This window comes from Kogia breviceps, chromosome 1 (genome assembly GCF_026419965.1).
Source record: "Kogia breviceps isolate mKogBre1 chromosome 1, mKogBre1 haplotype 1, whole genome shotgun sequence".
NCBI classification, from domain to species: domain Eukaryota; kingdom Metazoa; phylum Chordata; class Mammalia; order Artiodactyla; family Physeteridae; genus Kogia; species Kogia breviceps.
The window spans coordinates 84,346,274-84,365,821 of record NC_081310.1 but is presented as its reverse complement, the minus strand read 5'-3'; the positions used below and the strand labels follow the sequence as shown (position 1 = coordinate 84,365,821).

At 39.1% G+C, this 19,548-nt stretch overlaps 2 protein-coding genes across 2 annotated transcripts in view; one reads left to right on the top strand and one right to left on the bottom strand.

Moving 5' to 3' along the window:
* The window catches only part of S100A9 (S100 calcium binding protein A9), a 392,565-nt gene that overhangs the window by 186,171 nt on the left and 186,846 nt on the right, over window positions 1-19,548 (bottom strand). The gene's annotated exons all lie outside the window — the stretch shown is intronic.
* On the top strand, window positions 9,841-10,083 carry LOC136793530 (small proline-rich protein 2D-like). The gene has a single exon (XM_067025086.1). The coding sequence runs from the start codon at window positions 9,841-9,843 to the stop codon at window positions 10,081-10,083; it is 243 nt and encodes an 80-aa protein (XP_066881187.1).

Here is a 19,548-nt window from a genome sequence, read left to right as displayed (position 1 = left end):
CTCGAGCCTCAGCATTCAGGCCCCACCCGTCCCGGCAGGTGAGCAGACAAGCGTCTCGGGCTGGTGAGTGCTGGTCGGCACCGATGCTCTGTGCGGGAATCTCTCTGCTTTGCCCTCCGCCTCCCTGTTGCTGCGCTCTCCTCCGTGGCGCCGAAACTTCCACCCTCCTCCACCTGCAGTCTCCGCCTGCGAAGGAGCTCCTAGTGTGTGGCAACCTTTCCTCCTTCACAGGTCCCTCCCACTGGTGCAGGTCAAGTCCCTATTCTTTTGTCCCTGTTTTTTCTTGTTTCTTTTGCCCTACCCAGGTACGGGTGGAGTGTCTTGCATTTTGGGAGGTCTGAGGTCTTCTGCCCGTGTTCAGTAGGTGTTCTGTAGCAGTTGTTCCTCATGTAGATGTATTTCTGATGTATTTGTGGGGAGGAAGGAGATCTCCACGTCTTACTCTTCCGCCATCTTGAAGCTCCACCCAGATTGATTTTTGTACAATGAGTAATGCTTGCATTCAGGAATAAATTCCACTTGAGCACGTTGTATACTCTTTTTAGTATGTTGCTGAATGTGATTTCCTAAGTTTTGATAAAAGCTTTCTTGCATTTGTATTCATCGGGTAATTTAGTCTGTAGTTTTAATTTCTGATAGTGTCTTTGTCTGGCTTTTATATCAAAGTAATGCTGGCCTCATAAAATGAGCTAGGAAGTGTTCCCCGTTTTCAATTTTTTGAAGAATTTGAGAAGGATTGGTGTATATTCTCTAGGTATTTGCTTTGTGGTTACAGTGGTGATTACATCCTAAAATTATAACAACCTAGTTTGGATTGATGCCAGCTTAACTCCAATTGCATTAAAAAATTTATTCCTATAAAACTCCATCCTCTTTTTATGCTAATGATGTCACAAATTACATCTTTATACTTTTTGTGGTCACAAGTATAGTTTTACAATTATTTTTAATAAACTTGTCTTTTAAATATAGTAGAAAATAGAAAGTGAAGTTACAAACGAAAATTACCATAATACTGGCTTTTGTATTTTCCCATGTACTTACTTTCAATGGAAATGTTTATGTGTTCAAATGATTCCAAGTGTTTTTCTTTTTTAGGATCCTTTCATTATTAACATAAAGGGCTCCCTTTAACATTTCTTGTTGGGCAAATCAGGGGGTAATGAACTCCCTCAGGTCATGTTTATCTGGAATATCATAAATTCTCCCTTGTCTTTATAGGACACTTATCCCAGATATAGAATTCTAGGTTGACAGGGTTTTTCTTTCAGCACTTTAAATATATCATATCCCACTGCCTCTTGGCCTCCAAAGTTCTGAGGAGAAATTGGCTGACAGTTTTATTGAGGACCCCTTGTACATTAGAGTCTCCTCATTTCTTCTTGCTTTCAAGATTCTCGATTTTAATGTTTGATTATGATGCGGGTTTCTTTGGATTTAACTTTAATGAATTTGTTGAGTTTCGTGGATGTGTAGTTTTCCTTTTTCCGGAAGTCAGATAAGAAGGATCATACCGTATGTAGCCTTTCAGACTGACTTCTTTTACTCAGCACTTTGCATGTAATATTCAACTAAGTCTTTGTGTGGCTTGATAGTTCATTTATTTTATCACTGAATAGTATTCTATTGTGTTTGTCTACCACATTTTATTTATCCAATAATCTATTGAAAGACACCTTGGTGGCTGCCAGTTCTTGGAAATTATGAATACAGATGTTATAAACAGTATCTTGCAGATTTTTGTGTGGGCACATTTTGAAAGCAGTTGGATAAATTTCTAGGAGTGCTATTACTAGATCATATGGTAAAATTATATTTAGCTCTGTAAGATCTTGAGTCAGTTTTGATTTTAGAGTTTTATAAGAAGTTTTATATTTCACTTATCTTTTCTGTAAGTTATCCTCTTATTGTTCTGTCAGCTCTGTCAGCCCTCTCTGTCCAGGAAGCAGTCACCTGCTCCTCCCATGCTAAAGTCCAAACGGTTTTTCTCCCCAGAATTTTCCACATTTTAGCATAAGCTTCTTTATTTTTCTTTATGACTTTTGTGGAGCTACCTACACAGCCCATGTACCTTCACTGTCTTGGAAAGACGGTTATGAGACGTGTCTGATTCATCCCATTTTTAACCTCATGTTCCTCTTACTCTCACTAGCACACACCACATGGGATCAGTTCATATTTTTATCAGCAATTGAAATCACTACCTTAAATATTCTGATCCCACATTTACGGAATACAAAGCTAGGTTTATAAAGTCTATTTGCAACTGAAAACTTAGCGCTGATGGCTATTCATTTTCTTATAAAGACATAGCCTGACATTGGGGTAAACTGCCACAAGGAGGAATGTGATATTTAAACTAGAGATTTTCCTAGTGTCTTAAACAGCTTACCATAGTGTTAGTAAAAGGAACCAGAGATTACATCATATTTTTAATACAGAATAATAAATATGTATAAATGTTATTTTTTCAACCAAGTGTATTAACATGTTAGCTTTGGATTGCGATTTCTTTGGTATTTAGCAACATTCAGAGGAAGGCTTAAGTGAGTGCAAATACCTAGGAACAATTACATTGTCCTGTTTCTATACTATGTTCTAAATTTCTGCTTAGATTAACTCCCATTTCACCACATAAGAATAAGTGCCTATGATAGTCCATTTTATTATTTCTTCATACCTAATTCAAGTTGGGTGTTCTTATTAGCTTTCCCCTAAAAACTTTTGGAAGTGACTTAAAATAGAAATGATATAAAAATTCTTTATAAAAATGAAGCCTGGTGTTAGGGACTGTTCTAATTTCATTCTTTTACATGTAGCTGTCAAATTTCTCAGCACCACTTATTGAAGAGGCTGTCTTTGCTCCATTGTGTATTCTGGCCTCCTTTGTCATAGATTAGGTGACCATAGGTTCCTGGGTTTGTCTCTGGGCTGTCTGTCCTGTTCCATTGATCTATGTTTCAGTTTTTGTGCCAATACCATACTGTCTTCATTACTCTAGCTTTGTAGTATAGTCTGAAGTCAGGAAGACGGATTCCTTCAGCTCGACTTTGGCTTCCCACAACACTCCTTAAAGCCATACACAAAAATAAACTCAAAGTGGATTAAAGACCTAAATGTGAGGCCAGACACTATAAAACACTTAGAGGAAAACATAGACAGAACACTCTTTGACATAAATTGCAGCATGATCTTTTTGGACCCACCTCCTAGAATAATGAGAATAAAACCAAAAATAAACAAATGGGACCGAATGAAACACAAAAGATTTTGTGCAGCAAAGGAAACCATAAACAAGATGAAAAGACAACCCTCAGGATGGGAGAAAATATGTGTAAACAAAGCAGCAGAAAAAGGATTAATCTCCAAAATTTACAAATAGCTCATACAGCTCAATATTTTAAAAAAACCAAACAACCCAATCAGAAAATGGGTGGAAGATCTAAATAGACATTTCTCTATAGAAGATATACAGGTTGCCAAAAAGCATATGAAAATATGGTCAACATTGTTAACTATTAGAGAAATGTAAATCAAAACTACAGTGAGGTATCACCTGACATTGGTCAGAATGGCCTTGATAATAATGTCAACAAATAATAAATGCTGGAGAGGCTTTGGGGAAAAGGGTACCCTCGTGCATTGTTGGTGGGAATGTACATTGATACAGCCACTATGGAGAAGAGTATGGAGATTCCTTAAAAAACTAAAAATAGAACTACCATATCACCCATAAAGACAACTACTGGGCATATGCCCTGAGAAACCCATAATTCAAAAACAGTACTGATTACAATAGCAAATACACGGAAGCAACCTAAATGTCCACCAACAGAAGAATGCTAAAGAAGTTGTGGTACCTATATAAAATGGAATGTTACTCAGCCATAAAAAGAATGAAATTGGGTCATTTGTAGAGACATGGATGTACCTAGAGTCTGTCATACAGAGTGAAGTAAGTCAGAAAGAGAAAAACAAATACTGGATATTAACGCATATATGTCGAATTTGAAAAAAATTGGCGTAGACAGTCTTATTTCCAAAGCAGAAATAGAGACACGGATGTAGAGAACAAATGTGTGGATACCAATGGGGAAACGGGGGTGGTGGGATGAATTGGGAGATTAGGATTAACATAAATGCATAGCGATACTATGTATAAAATAGATAACTAATGAGGACCTACTGTATAGCACAGGGAACTCTACTCAGTGCTCTGTGGTGACCTAAATGAAAAGGAAATCCAAAAGAGAGAGGATATATGTATATGTAGAGATGATTCACTTTGCTGTACAGTATAAAGTAACACAATACTGTCAAGCAACTATAATCCAACAAAAATAAAAAAAATTCAAAAGAAACAAAAAAGAAAGGGAGGATAAAGGATATATAGAAAAATAAAATAAAACATTTTATGGAGTGGTGTTGAAAATCTTCTAAACAAATGAAGCAAATGACTTCCTCAACCATCAAACACAACTTGAACTTGTTGTTTTGTCTTTGTTTGATTAACAATTTATTATTTAACTAACTGTATACTTTCTGCCAAATGTGCTAAGTGCTTTCTATAGTTTCTTCTTAAAATTTATTTCTCATAACAGTTTAAAGGGAGGTACTATCTTTACTGTTATGTTATTATCATCACTACCTCTTTTACCGCCATCCACGTTTACCTAATTTATCATGGTCTGACCAATGTTAGGATTTCTATCTGTCTGACTTTGAAGTCTGGACAAACTCATTCCTCATTAGTTTTCTGAGCTAGGTATGATCCCCCATTTTTGATCGAACTGTTGCATAGATACATATGAATGTCGGGAGCCTGTGGCTTTTGTGTGTCAGTGCTGGGATGAGGGTGGATTATCATTGCGATTTTTCTTCAAGAAGGATTATATCGAGATGTGATCAAATATCGAGAGAATAACAGTAAAACATCTACCACCTCCAGTCCCAACTTTGATGACTTGCCGGAAATGTTGTTGTAAAACATCTGGTCTGCAAAGGAGGAAGAATGTTTTCCCTCTAATTGAGAAATAGATAGACTTGTCCCTTGTTCCCTTGTTCCCTTTTCAAAGAAACATTTTAAGATTCTTTACTCATTCGCAGATATTCTTTGGAGAATCTTTTGAAAAGAAAAACACAACAGTAAAAACTATCTGAAATTACACCAGTAAATCACTCTTAGCAAATTATATGTATTTCCTGTCTCTTCTCGAATATATGTTACTGAAAATCTCATCATGTTTTGCATACGATGTAAAATTATAATTTGAATATTTTTGATAATATTAAAACAACTTGTAAAAATGCTCTTTGATGATCTTAAGAATTCCACCATATGAATGTACTGTAATTTGTCCAATTCAGCAAGATTATGGAAAGTAGGTGGAGAGTGAGTCTGACACTCAGAAATAAAAGCAAAAGGCAGCAATTCAAGGGTACTTGCAGTGACCCTTTTCTCTACAAATATCAGGAATATCGTACCGTAATTCTCATTTACTTATTTTTATTTCTTCCCTATTTTGTTGTAGAATCTTAATTTTCACGATTATTCTGTTCAATGGTGTATAACATACAGTAGTAATATGTGAGATAAAATGTTGAAGGAAAAATTGGACAAAATTTAAAAAAATGTTCTTTCCTGTCATTTTTCTTATAGTAATAATTCATAGTAAAACCCTCAGAAAGCTACAGAATGGAGACAGTAGTCTTCATTGCAGCATTCCATGTAGTTGATCTTGAGGAGCTCTTGAGTGTTCAAGTTCAGCACTGCAACCAATAAAGTGACTGCTGCCTGACATGTTGGGGGCGCCAGGCTTGCTGTGACTTTGGTGCTTTGACTATAATGAGTTGTGCCCTTTTTGAGAGATGTGTCCTCAGAGGGAATGACCCCAGGTATGAGCAAAGCTGGAGTACCTGACACTGCAATCCCATTTGAGCAGTTAATTCCCAAATTTTTTGATGACAGAAATCAGACGTTTCTGTAAGGATTTATGTCTTAGATGTGATGTAAAACTATGGGGAGTAGTAACTGATCTGTTGAGTAAAGTTCCTTCTGTTTGTTCTCTGAAATACTCTATATGATCCATCTGGTGACGACATTGCTTGTAGACACCTTTCCTGAAGGTACTCTTGTCATGGCTCTGTCTCTGGATGGTCATGGCCAATGGTAATCTGGGTTGAAAGCTTTTCCTTACTGACAGGAACAAAACAGTTGTGGGAACCCAACCTGTTTAACTGATGGGATGTGATGTTGGGTTGACTCAGTGATCCTTCACTTCCCGGTGCATAGCTGGTGGCTGTTTCATAGGTTTCAAGGGCTTCCTCTTTCTATTCCTCTCCTCCTCATTCTCCTCTTCTTCCTCCTTTCCCATTAGAAAACCGCAGTCCTGAAAAGCTTCCTGATTAGTTGGCCAAGACAAGGAAGAGCATTTAGCAACATCACTTTAAACTTTTAATTTGCAACTAGTCAGCTCTACTGACCGCAAGAATTTTTAAAAATATGAAAGAATTCATCGCCAAATGCATTGACATGAAAATGTACAAAATTGGACAGTTAGGAGTGCACGTCGGGGAGCAAAGGGTAATATGGCCGGTTGAGGGGACTGGAGGGCTGAAGGAGAAGACAGAAAATGAGCATGAAAAACATTTTTAAAGGTACTGTCTTTTACAGACCTGAAACATATCTGGAAAGAGGAGAAGAAAGCAAAGAGGTCAGCCCCAAGTTTGTAATTCACCTAGATTTCAGACCTTTAGGGATCTGCTCGTCTCTCCCCTCCCCAAACCTACTCTCAGTCACTTATATGTGACGGTTTGAGTGTTAAATCATACCTTACACTTATTTTTGGTTTCACACAATTTAAATCTGATATTTATTGGTGGAATAAAAAATATTTATTTTCCTGATAAAGGAATTTTAAGCACATGACAGCAGTCTAGCGGAGTGTTGGGGTCAGGTGAGATGGGACATCCTGATTCTATTAAAAATGTGTTACCACATTCTACAGTAACGTAAAGCCAGTGTTGAAAATTTTCCTAAATGAGACAGGGCCGCTCACCAGCCATGACCCATAAAGAAAAGTTGCAGTGCCCAAGGGGACAGAGGATAGTTCAGGTCCAGGACTGAAAAGGCAGAAATGAAATATTTTGCCAGGGTTGGAGAACATACTAGGGCATTGTTTCCTGAACTTCAGTTATTCCCTAAAGGCTCATTATATTTGTTATAATTACCTATCACAAGTATCATGTATTATTAATATGTTTTAGTTTAAATTCACTTTAAACTAACGTTTTGAATTTTTAATTTAATTGGCCATAGAGAATCGAGTGCATGAAGTGGCAGAAGAAATGTTCAATTTACATATATATATGTATATATACATATATATATATATATATATATATATATATATATATATATATATATATATATGAATAGAGAGAGACACACACAGGCACACAGCAGGAGAGAGAGAGCGAAGAGACATAGAAAGAGACAAATAGAGAGAGCGAGATTAGGAAGGCTGGAAAGCCCAAAATATGCAGGGCCAACCCTAGCTGGAAGGCCATCAGGCAGAGGAATTGTCTCTTACCTGGATGGGGGAGGGGTCAGACTTTTGTTCTATTCGACTGACTATATGAGGCCTACCCACCTACAGAGGGCAAACTCCTTTACTCAGGGCACTGATTTAAATATTACTCTCATTCAAAAGCATCCGTAGACAAAAAGCCCGAATAAAGATTGACCAAATATTTCAGCAACCTGTTCCAGTCAAGTTGACCCATAAAAAATTTCAAAAATTCCTTCAAGCACATGGACAAATTGTATGAAGGAAGTAGAGCATGAAATAGGATAATTTCACTTATCTTCCGCTGTGATCAATATGGAAGAATCTAAAGGTAGCTTAATATTATAATAAAATTATTACGAATCAATAAGAAGCTGTGTATGAATGGCAATTAACATCAACGACCGACCTATTAATCAAGGGATTTCAGCTATCTCTTGAATGTACCCCTAGATTTGATGTGAATCAACATATTTAAATAATTTATAAATAAAAAATAGATATAAAATTAGTTATTTGAACGGCATTACATATTAGATAGGGTTTTCCAATGATTTCAAAGGGACAGGAAGCCAGAAAATTTATACACTCCTCTGAGCTTTCTTCAAAAGTTGAATTATCCAAATTGGTCCTTTGGGAGGAATTAAGTAGGAGCCGGTGGTATGTCACGTTTGGGAGGTATGAGGGAGAGGCTTGGTTTCTACTGTAAGTCTAGGTTCTGATCTGCCAGCTGATTGGAGTTATGGTAGGTGATGCTACCCTCCTAGGGAATTTCTTGTGGCCGGAAGTGAAACAGATTTATAAAGTTCATAGGAATGTGTTGGATGTTCTTCATCTGAAGGAGCAAAGCAGTGAAAGGAGGACCCTAGAGGTCAGCACTTTACTAGACGCATCTTAGTATTGTGACCGGAAGTCATCTGAGATCATCTGCAAACTTCCCTCAGTCCGTCTTAGAAGAGGAGAAGAGATTTCACTTAGCAAGCCGTGGATCCAGGCGAAATGTACTGTAAGAAGGACTTGTGGTAAAGAGAAAGGTGTCAGCAGGTAGCCGGGCCATTTTCCAACCAGTATGTACGAGAAAATGGCCACCAGTTTAAGTGCAAGTAAGCAGGCAGTTTTCGAAGTCAAAGAAGGTGAAAGATAGAAAAGGGTCATCTTCCCCAATCAAGAAAGGGAACCCATGCCTACAAGTTAGAGAACCCCCGAAATTCTCCCACTGCCATAAACCGCTGAAACGGAGAGCTAAGGCAGGGACTCTGTGAGTCATGAGAACAGAATCCAGTGAGGAGATGCTGGCGCAGGACATTTCCTGTTTTCAGAGTCCCTGCCAAGCCAGTTATGGATGGATTTGCATTTGGCTTGGGAAATGAGTGCACCAAGCCAGTTTTGGTAGCTCTGCTTCCCCCTGGGTGGGGCAGCAAGCCCCAATAAAAAGGTCCTCTGCTGCACGACAGCTATCCTTCTGCTACTCGAGTTCCGATTGAACTTGGAGAACCTGGTGAGTCTGATTCTTCAGTTCAGATTTGTTCTCGGGCCCCCGAATGTTGATTTTATGCTGGAGACAGCAACTTTGATGGGTCCAAAGTTGTGATCATGGGTATAATGCTACTTAGTGGACGGGGACTTGGAATATGGGCACAATATTTTATTGAACTGACTAGATTTCTGAATACCTAGCTTGAAGTCCTCTATTGCAAAAGAAATTAACAGGAAATTTTAACATGAAGGGATAAAGAGCAAAGCATTTACCTTTTTCTATACCTCTTTTTTTGACCTCTGCTGTGATTTCAGAGGCATTTATCTTAGAAGGAGTGAGGCTCTTACATTCATCCTGATTGCCCTTTACTCTGTACATAAGTCATCCTGTCGGGTCCTCATGACAGAAAGTGGTGATAGGAATTGCGTGTGAGCTTGCCCAGGATTTTAGAACTTGTGATAACGTTTTTTGAAGATGTTGTTTTCATTAAATAAAAGAAAGAAAGAAAAAATGAAACGGAAAGAGAAAACATTGCTTTTTTCTCTAAAACAAAGATATTTTCTTTGGAAAAGTTGTATGAGAAAAGAGAAGGTTTTCCTGGGCTGATGCATAGATTTGCTAAAGAACAAGAGAGATGTCAGAAATTCATTAAAAGGTATTAAAGAGATTAAAACACATGCTTAGAGATTGAAGAGATGCTGTCTGTGTTACACAAGTTTTTGCTCTTGTCTGTGTAGGATTCCTTCTTGTGAACACGGTCATATATTTCCTTTCAGATATTGAGATTCCAGAAAGATGTCTTCTCAAGAGCAGCAGTGCAAGCAGCAGTGCAAGCCACCTCCAGTGTGCCCACATAAGTGCCCTGATCCTTGCTCACCTACCAAGGTGAAAGACCCTTGCCCACAGAAAAAGGACACCGACCCTTGCTCACCGAAAAAGGACACCGACCCCTGCCAGCCTAAGGAGTGCCAGAAGAAATGTCCTCCTGTGACACCTGTTCAGCAATGCGAGCAGAAGTGCCCACCCAAGAACAAGTAACAGCTTCAGCTTTTATCTGCATCCGGAAGGGATAAGGACAATCGGCTCACCTAGTCCCACAGCTCCACCTTCATCTTCTCTTCAAAGCCTATCATGGATACAGAAGAAGCTTTCCACCCTTCAGCCTGCAGTGTGCGTGTGGTGATTCCTGACGGTCAGAGGTTTCCTATCTGAGTCTGCTACGCCGCTTCCCTCTGGAGGTACCCGAGAAAGCATCGCAGAGCCTCAGGAGGAAAAGCAGCAGCTCTTCTCCCGAGGGCCCTCTGAGGATTCTCTCGCTTTCTTCTGTGTCTGTCTGTCACCTGGGCAGTGTTTTCTACCAGATGAGCAATTGTTCCTTATCCTCCACACCCTGAATAAAATACAATTCTTTTGTGTGATGGTAAAAATGCTTTCTTTCTTTTAAAACCCGCTTTTGGCAATATCATATCATAATTTTGGTTGATCTCTATCCTTCTTCGATCCGAATTTTCAGGCTCTCACAATCAGTGTTATATGAATTTAGAGTTATATCGATGATTGTTTGTATATAATTTCAAGTCCAGGTTATTTTCTTAACTATTGCTTGACTGATTTGAGGAACACACTTTTTGACTCCTCAGAAGTTCAATCCCTCTACTAAAATGTGGGGAAAACCACATTTACAGTGCCTACTTGCTTAGGCATAAAATTTACATGAATGTGTGTGATTCAGCTGCCACAATGCCGGGCACATAATTGGCACTTTGTGAGGTGGCCAATCATCACTGTCACTGTCATCATCACCGTCTCCACCATCACAACCACCACCATGTTTACTCGAGCAGGAAAGAGGCTCAGACATACCTAGTACAGCACAGAAGGAGATTCTTAAACTATATTACACTTTCATATTCTGTGTTCCTTTTCTTTTCCAACTTAACCGTATTTATAATGTGATACAACACTTTAAATGCTTAGGGAAATTATTGGGATATTCTGCATAAAATTGTAGTAGTTCTGAAAACATGGGTAGTACAAATAAAGGGAAGTTTAAAGGGTCCTTACCAGGCAAAGAGCTGCCTGCTCTCCATGTGTACAACGTGCTCTTCTTACTGCAAAACTCAACAACCTCAGGCACTTATTGTATTTTTTCACCTCTGAAGTAACTTTCTTGATTGATTTGACCCCACTTTTGAGGTCCACTGGGGTTTCCAATGTTTATCGAGATTTACAAAATGACTGTTGCTATGCAGCTTGTTTTCTAAGTGCCAAGCTTACTGGTCCAGTAAGCCATAAAAAGGTTCTGTTCTTTAAACCTATCTCTTTGTGTGGTCCTGGAAGTTAAGGAGTCTAAGATGCCAGAACTGCAGAAGAAAAAGATGCCCAGATTACTGCCCAAAGCTCAACAGACTCTCACATGAGTGAGAAATCAACACTGATATTTGGGAGTTGTCTCTACTTTAGTTAGTGTTATTTGACCTGACACAGAAATTAGTTCTGTGAGGTGGGATGCTCCTGTGAGAAATTTTAATATTAGCACATTGGCTTAAGAGTCAGGAGGTGGTTGGCAAGGAATCTGATATTGGGAGCCATAAATGTGGTGATATATTTTATTCAATGACAAAATGTTTTCAGTAGTGGTTGTCCATGGTATCCTGAGAGGCAGACGGAATGTTGGGCACTTGTTGACTTGACCAGGGTACTTCAATAGACATATGTCCAGGAAAAACTTTCTGGTTGACAGGTCAGAAATAAAAAAAAATCAAAAGAAGAAAATGCAGCCCAGATATTCAAAACCTTGTTGACTTAGGAAACTCAACACTTGTAAGCCCTAAAGAGTCAGAGATGAGATTAGAAGTGCTTTTGAACTTGAAGTCCAATTTCAGTTGACTGTAACAATAGAGAAAAGAGACAGATGTTGTAGTCTTTCCACCTGTGTGCCGGGGAGCCTCATGGTAGGTGTATTATGTTCAGGGATCAAGGCAACAGTTTAATGAGGCCAGAAAGTTACTTCCAGTAAAGGAGCTGAGTGTGGTCCCTAGGACATAGAAATGATTGGAGGAATGAATTCTGTCAGGTGCCTACTAAGTTTTTGAGGGAATTGACAACTAAATAAACTATGTGCCAAAATGAAAAAGACTGATTTTTCAAGAATTGTAACGACTGTTCAGCCTTCCTTTCCCCACTCTCCACCCTACCTACTTCAGATGTGGTCAGTACAGGTGATTAAAAGTGAATGTCCACTATGAGGTGTATACAGGGCCCCAGAGAATAATGGATAAGGGAAGCTCTCTCAGAGAATAGTATCAGAGCCTAAGAGAGGCAAGGAGGAGCAGGAACACAGAGCTTCCCAAACGTTGTTACTCTTCTGTATGATGGTTACTCTTTCATCTTTTCCCTTCAGTTTTATTGAGGTAGAAGTGATTAAATTGTGCACATCTACGGTGTATAATGTGACGATTTGACATATGTGTACTTTGTGCAGTGATTTCCTCCATCGGTTACATAATAATTAGTTACTTCAACAGTAGCCGTTTAAATGTGTGTATGTCCGAGTGTTTGCGCGCGCACGGTGCGCGCGCGTGTGTATGTGTGTGTGTGTGTTTGGTGAGAATGCTTAAGGTCTACTTTCCCAGCAAGTTTCAAGTACACAACAGTGTTATTATCTAGACTCACCCTGCTGTACCTCAGACTCCCAGAGCTTATTCATCATATGACTGCAGAGTTGTCGCCTTTGACCAGCATCTCCATTTTTCCCCCATCCCCCAGTCCCTGCTGACCAGCATTCTACTCTCTTTTTCTGTGACATCTCTGAGTTTGGCAACATAATCCTAAATAAACATTGGCTCAAAGAAGAAATAACAAATAAATATAAAACACTTTGTGATGAATGAAAACGAAAAGAAAACATAGAAGCATTTTAAAGATAAATGTAATGCAGCACATAGAGAGCAACGTACGTCTGGAGGCATCTGTTTTACAGAAGTTAAAAGATCTCAAATCAGGAACCTGAAAGACATGTACGCATGTGTGTGGGTTTATGAAAACTGAAAACTCTTAACACTAAAAACAGCAAAATATACGCAGTGATTATTTTTGGCCGTTTAATAAACTTGCCTATTTTTGAACAGCTTTATGTTTTCCCCATTATATTATATGAGGTAAATTGTATAAATTATACAATTTATCATACTATTTATTTATTTATTTATTTATTTATTAACATGTTTATTTGTGTATAATTGTTTTACAATAGCGTGTTAGTTTCTCCTTTACGACAAAGTGAATCAGCTATACATATATATATGTTCCCATATCTCTTCCCTCTTACATCACCCTCCCTCCCACCCTCCCTATCCCACCCCTCTAGGTGGTCACAAAGCACAGACGTGATCTCCCTGTGTTATGCGGCAGCTTCCCACTAGCCATCTAATTTACATTTGGTAGTGTGTATATGTCCCTGCCACTCTCTCACTTCGTCACAGCTTACCCTTCCCCCTTCCCATATCCTCAAGTCCATGCTCTAGTAGGTCTGTGTTTTATTCCCGTCCTACCACTAATCTCTTCATGACATTTCTTTGCTTAGATTCCATATATATGTGTTAGCATACGGTCTTTGTTTTTCTCCTTCTGACTTATTTCACTCTGTATGACAGACTCCAGGTCTATCCACCTCATTACAAATAACTCAGTTTCATTTCTTTTTATGGCTGAGTAATATTCCATTGTACATATGTGCCACATCTTCTTTATCCATTCATCTGTTGATGGACACTTAGGTTGCTTCCATGTCCTGGCTATCGTAAATAGAGCTGCAATAAACATTTTGGTACATGACTCTTTTTTTTTTTTTTTTTTGCGGTATGCAGGCCTCTCACTGTTGTGGCCTCTCCCGTTGCGGAGCACAGGCTCCGGACGCGCAGGCCCAGCGGCCATGGCTCACGGGCTTAGTTGCTCCGCGGCATGTGGGATCTTCCCGGACCAGGGCACGAACCCGTGTCTCCTGCATCGGCAGGCGGACTCTCAACCACTGCGCCACCAGGGAAGCCCCATGACTCTTTTTGAATTATGGTTTTCTCAGGGTATATGCCTAGTAGTGGGATTGTGGGGTCGTATGGTAGTTCTATTTGTAGTATTTTAAGGAACCTCCATACTGTTCTCCATAGTGGCTGTATCAACTTACATTCCCACCAGCAGTGCCACAGGGTTCCCTTTTCTCCACACCCTCTCCAGCATTTATTGTTTCTAGAGTTTTTGATGATGGCCAATCTGACCGGTGTGAGATGGTATCTCATTGTAGTTTTGACTTGCATTTCTCTAATGATTAATGATGTTGAGCATTCTTTCATGTGTTTCTTGGCAATCTGTATATCTTCTTTGGAGAAATGTCTATTTAGTTCTTCTGCCCATCTTTGGATTGGGTTGTTTGTTTTTTTGTTATTGAGCTACATGAGTTGCTTATAAATTTTGGATATTAATCCTTTGTCAGTTGTTTCATTTGCAACTATTTTCTCCCATTCTGAGGGTTGTCTTTGGGTCTTGTTTATGGTTTCCTTTGCTGTGCAAAAGCTTTTAAGTTTCATTAGGTCCCATTTGCTTATTTTTGTTTTTATTTCCATTTCTCCAGGAGATGGGTCAAAAAGGATCTTGCTGGGATTTATGTCATAGAGTGTTCTGCCTATGTTTGATAGTGTCTGCCCTTACATTTAGGTCTTTAACCCATTTTGAGTTTATTTCTGTGTGTGGTGTTAGGGAGTGTTCTAATTTCATACTTTTACAGGTAGCTGTCCAGTATTCCCAGCACCACTTATTGAAGAGGCTGTCTTTTCTCCACTGTATATCCTTCCCTCCTTTATCAAAGATAAGGTGACCATATGTGCGTGGGTTTATCTCTGGCCTTTCTTTCCTGTTCCATGGATCTATATTTCTGTTTATGTGCCAGTACCATACTGTCTTGATTACTCTAGCCTTGTAGTATAGTCTGAAGTCAGGGAGCCTGATTCCTCCAGCTCCATTTTTTATTCTCAAGATTGCTTTGGCTATTTGGGGTCTTTTGTGTTTCCATACAAATTGTGAAATTTTTTGTTCTAGTTCTGTAAAAGATGCCAGTGGTAATTTGATAGGGATTGCATTGAATCTGTCGATTGCTTTGGGTAGTAGAGTCATTTTCACAATGTTGATTCTTCCAATCCAAGAACATGGTATATTTCTCCACCTATTTGTATCATCTTTAATTTCTTTCATCAGTGTCTTATAGTTTCCTGCATACAAGTCTTTTGTCTCCTTAGGTAGGTTTATTCCTCGATATTTTATTCTTTGTGTTGCAATGGTAAATGGGAGTGTTTTCTTAATTTCACTATCAGATTTTTCATCATTAGTGTATAAGAATGCCAGAGATTTCTGTGCATTACTTTTGTATCCTGCTATTTTACCCAATTCATTGATTAGTTCTAGTAGTTTTCTGGCAGCATCCTTAGGACTCTCTATGTATAGTATCATGTCATCTGCAAACAGTGACAGCTTTACTTCTTCTTTTCCTATTTGGATTCCTTTTATTTCTTTTTTTCCTCTGATTGCTGTGGCTAGAACTTCCAAAACTAGGTTGAATAAGAGTGGTGAGAGTGGGCAACCTTGTCTTGTTCCTGATCTTAGTGGAAATGGTTTCAGTTTTTCACCACTGAGAACGATGCTGGCTGTGAGTTTGTCATATATGGCTTTTATTATGTTGAGGAAAGTTCCCTCGATGCCTACTTTCTGCAGGGTTTTTATCATAAATGGGTGTTGAATTTTGTCAAAAGCTTTCTCTGCATCTATTGAGATGATCATATGGTTTCTCTCCTTCAGTTTGTTGATATGGTGTATCACGTTGATTGATTTGCGTATATTGAAGAATCCTTGCATTCCTGGAATAAACCCCACTTGATCATGGTGTATGATCCTTTTAATGTGCTGTTGGATTCTGTTTGCTAGTAGTTTGTTGAGGATTTTTGCATCTATGTTCATCAGTGATATTGGCCTGTAGTTTTCTTTCTTTGTGACGTCTTTGTCTGGTTTTGGTATCAGGGTGATGGTGGCCTCATAGAATGAGTTTGGGAGTGTTCCTCCCTCTGCTATCTTTTGGAAGAGTATGAGAAAGATAGGTGTTAGCTCTTCTCTAAATGTTTGCTAGAATTCGCCTGTGAAGCCATCTGGTCCTGGGCTTTTGCTTGTTGGAAGATTTTTAATCACCGTTTCAATTTCAGTGCTTGTGATTGGTCTGTTCATATTTTCTATTTCTTCTTGGGTCTGTCTCGGCAGCTTGTGCATTTCTAAGAATTTGTCCATTTCTTCCAGGTTGTCCATTTTATTGGCATACAGTTGCTTGTAGTAATCTCTAATAATCTTTTGTATTTCTGCAGTGTCAGTTGTTACATCTCCTTTTCCCTTTCTAATTCTATTGATTTGAGTCTTCTCCCTTTTTTTCTTGATGAGTCTGGCTAATGGTTTATCAATTTTGTTTATCTTCTCAAAGAACCAGCTTTTAGTTTTATTGATCTTTGCTATCGTTTCCTTCATTTCTTTTTCACTTATTTCTGATCTGATCTTTATGATTTCTTTCCTCTACTAATTTTGGGGTATTTTTGTTCTTCTTTCTCCAGTTGCTTTAGGTGCAAGGTTAGGTTGTTTATATGAGATGTTTCCTGTTTCTTAAGGTAGGATTGTATTGTGAAAATCTTCCCTCTTAGAGCTGCTTTTGCTGCATCCCATAGGTTTTGGGTCATCGTGCCTCCATTGTCATTTGTTTCTAGGTATTTTTTGATTTCCTCTTTGATTTCTTCAGTGATCACCTGGTAATTAAGTGGTGTATTGTTTCTCCTCTATGTGATTGTATTTTTTACAGATCTTTTCCTGTAATTGATATGTAGTCTCCTAGCATTGTGGTCAGAAAAGATACTTGATGCGATTTCAATTTTCTTAAATTTACCATGGCTTGATTTGTTACCCAAGATATGATCTATCCTGGAGAATGTTCCATGAACACTTGAGAAAAATGTGTATTCTGTTGTTGTTGGATGGAATGTCCTATAAATATCAATTAAGTCCATCATGTTTAATGAATCATTTAAAGCTTGTGTTTCCTTATGTATTTTCATTTTGGATGATCTGTCCATTGGTGAAAGTGGGGTGTTAAAGTCTGCTACTACGATTGTGTTACTGTCGATTTCCCCTTTTATGGCTGTTAGTATTTGCCTTATGTATTGCGGTGCACCTATGTTGGGTGCATAAATATTTACAATTGTTATATCTTCTTCTTGGATAGATCCCTTGATCATTATGTAGTGTCCTTCTTTGTCTCTTGTAATAGTCTTTATTTAAAGGTCTATTTTTTCTGATATGATCATTGGTATTCCAGCTTTCTTTTGAATTCCATTTGAATGGAATATCTTTTTCCATCCCCTCACTTTCAGTCTGTATGTGTCCCTAGGTCTGAAGTGTGTCTCTTGTAGACAGCATATATACGGGTCTTGTTTTTGTATCCACTCAGCCAGTCTGTATCTTTTGGTGGGAGCATTTAATCCATTTCCATTTAAGGTAATTATCGATATGTATGTTCCTATTCCCATTTTCGTAATTGTTTTGGGTTTGTTTTGTAGGTCTTTTCCTTCTCTTGTGTTTCTCGCCAGATGAGTTCCTTTAGCATTTGTTGTAAAGTTTGTTTGGTTGTGCTGAACTCTCTCAGCTTTTGCTTGTCTGTAAAGGTTTTAATTTCTGCATGGATTCTGAATGAGATCCTTGCTGGGTAGAGTAATGTTGGTTGTAGGTTTTTCTCCTTCATCACTTTAAATATGTTCTGCCACTCCCTTGTGGCTTGCAGAGTTTCTGCTGAAAGATCAGATGTTAACCTTATGGATATTCCCTTGTGTGTTATTTGTTGTTTTCCCTTGTTCCTTTTAATATGTTTTCATTGTATTTAGTTGTTTTTCTTTTTCTTTTTTTTTTGTGGTACTTGGGTCTGTCACCATTTTGGCATCTCCTGCCATGGACCACATGCTGCGGACACGCAGGCCCAGTGGCCATGGCTCACGGGCCTAACCGCTCCGTGGCATGTGGCATCTTCCCGGACCGGGGAACAAACCTGTGTTCCCTGCATCGGCAGGCGAACTCTCAACCACTGTGTCACCGGGGAAGCCCCTGTATTTAACTTTTTGTCTGTTTGTTTTTGCGGCACTTGGGCCTCTCACTGTTGTGACCTTTCCTGTTGTTGAGCACAGGCTCCGGACGCGCAGGCTCAGCGGCCATGGCTCATGGGTCGAGCCGCTCCGTGGCATGTGAGATCTTCCCGGACTGGGCCACGAACCCGTGTCCCCTGCATCGGCAGACGGACTCTCAACCACTGCGCCACCAGGGAAGCCCCTGTGTTTAATTTTTGATAGTGTGATTAATATGTGTCTTGGGGTGTTTCTCCTTGGATTTATCGTCTATGGGCATCTCTGTGCTTCCTGGAATTGGTTAAATATTTCCTTTCCCATATTAGGGACGTTTTCAACTATAATTTCTTCAAACATTTTCTCAGTGCCTTTATTTTTCTCTTCTTCTTCTGGGATCCCTATAATTCAAATGTTGGTGTGTTTAATGGTTTCCCAGAGGTCTCTGAGACTGTCCTCAGTTCTTTTCTTCTTTTTTCTTTATTCTGCTCTGCAGTAGTTATTTCCACTATTTTATCTTCCTGGTCACTTATCCGTTCTTCTGCCTCAGTTATTCTGTTATTGATCCCTTGTAGAGTATTTTTAAAATCAGTCATTATGTTGTGCATCATTGCTTGTTTCCTCGTTAGTTCTTCTAGGTCCTTATTAAATGTTTCTTGCATTTTCTCTATTTTATTTCCAAGAGTTTGGATCATCTTTCCTATCATTATTGTGATTTTTTTTTTGAGGTAGAATGCCTATTTCCTCTTCATTTGTTAGGTCTGGTGGGTTTTTCACCTTGCTCCTTACTCTGCTGTGTGTTTCTCTGTCTTCTAATTTTTCTTATCTTACTGTGTTTGTGGTCTTCTTTTTGCAGCCTGCAGGTTCGAAATTCCTGTTGTTTTTGGTGTCTGTCACCAGTGGCTAAGGTTGGCTCAGTGGGTTGTGTAAGCTTCCTGGTGGAGGGGACTATTACCTGTGTTCTGGTGGATGAGGCTGGATCTTGTCTTTCTGGTGGGCAGGTCCCACCAGAAAGATGGTGGTGTGTTTTGGGGTGTCTGTGGTGTTGTGTTTTGGGGTGTGTGCAGCCTTATTATGATTTTCGGCAGCCTCTCTGCTAATGGGTGGGGTTGTGTTCCTTTCTTTGTAGTTGTTTGGCATAGGGTGTCCAGCACTGAAGCTTGCTGGTCGTTGAGTGAAGCTGGGTCTGGGCCTTGAGATGGAGATCTCTGGAACATTTTCGCCATTTGACATTACGTGGAGCTTGGAGGTCTCTTGTGGACCAGTATCCTGAATTTTGCTCTCCCACCTCAGAGGCACAGCCCTGATGCCTGGCTGG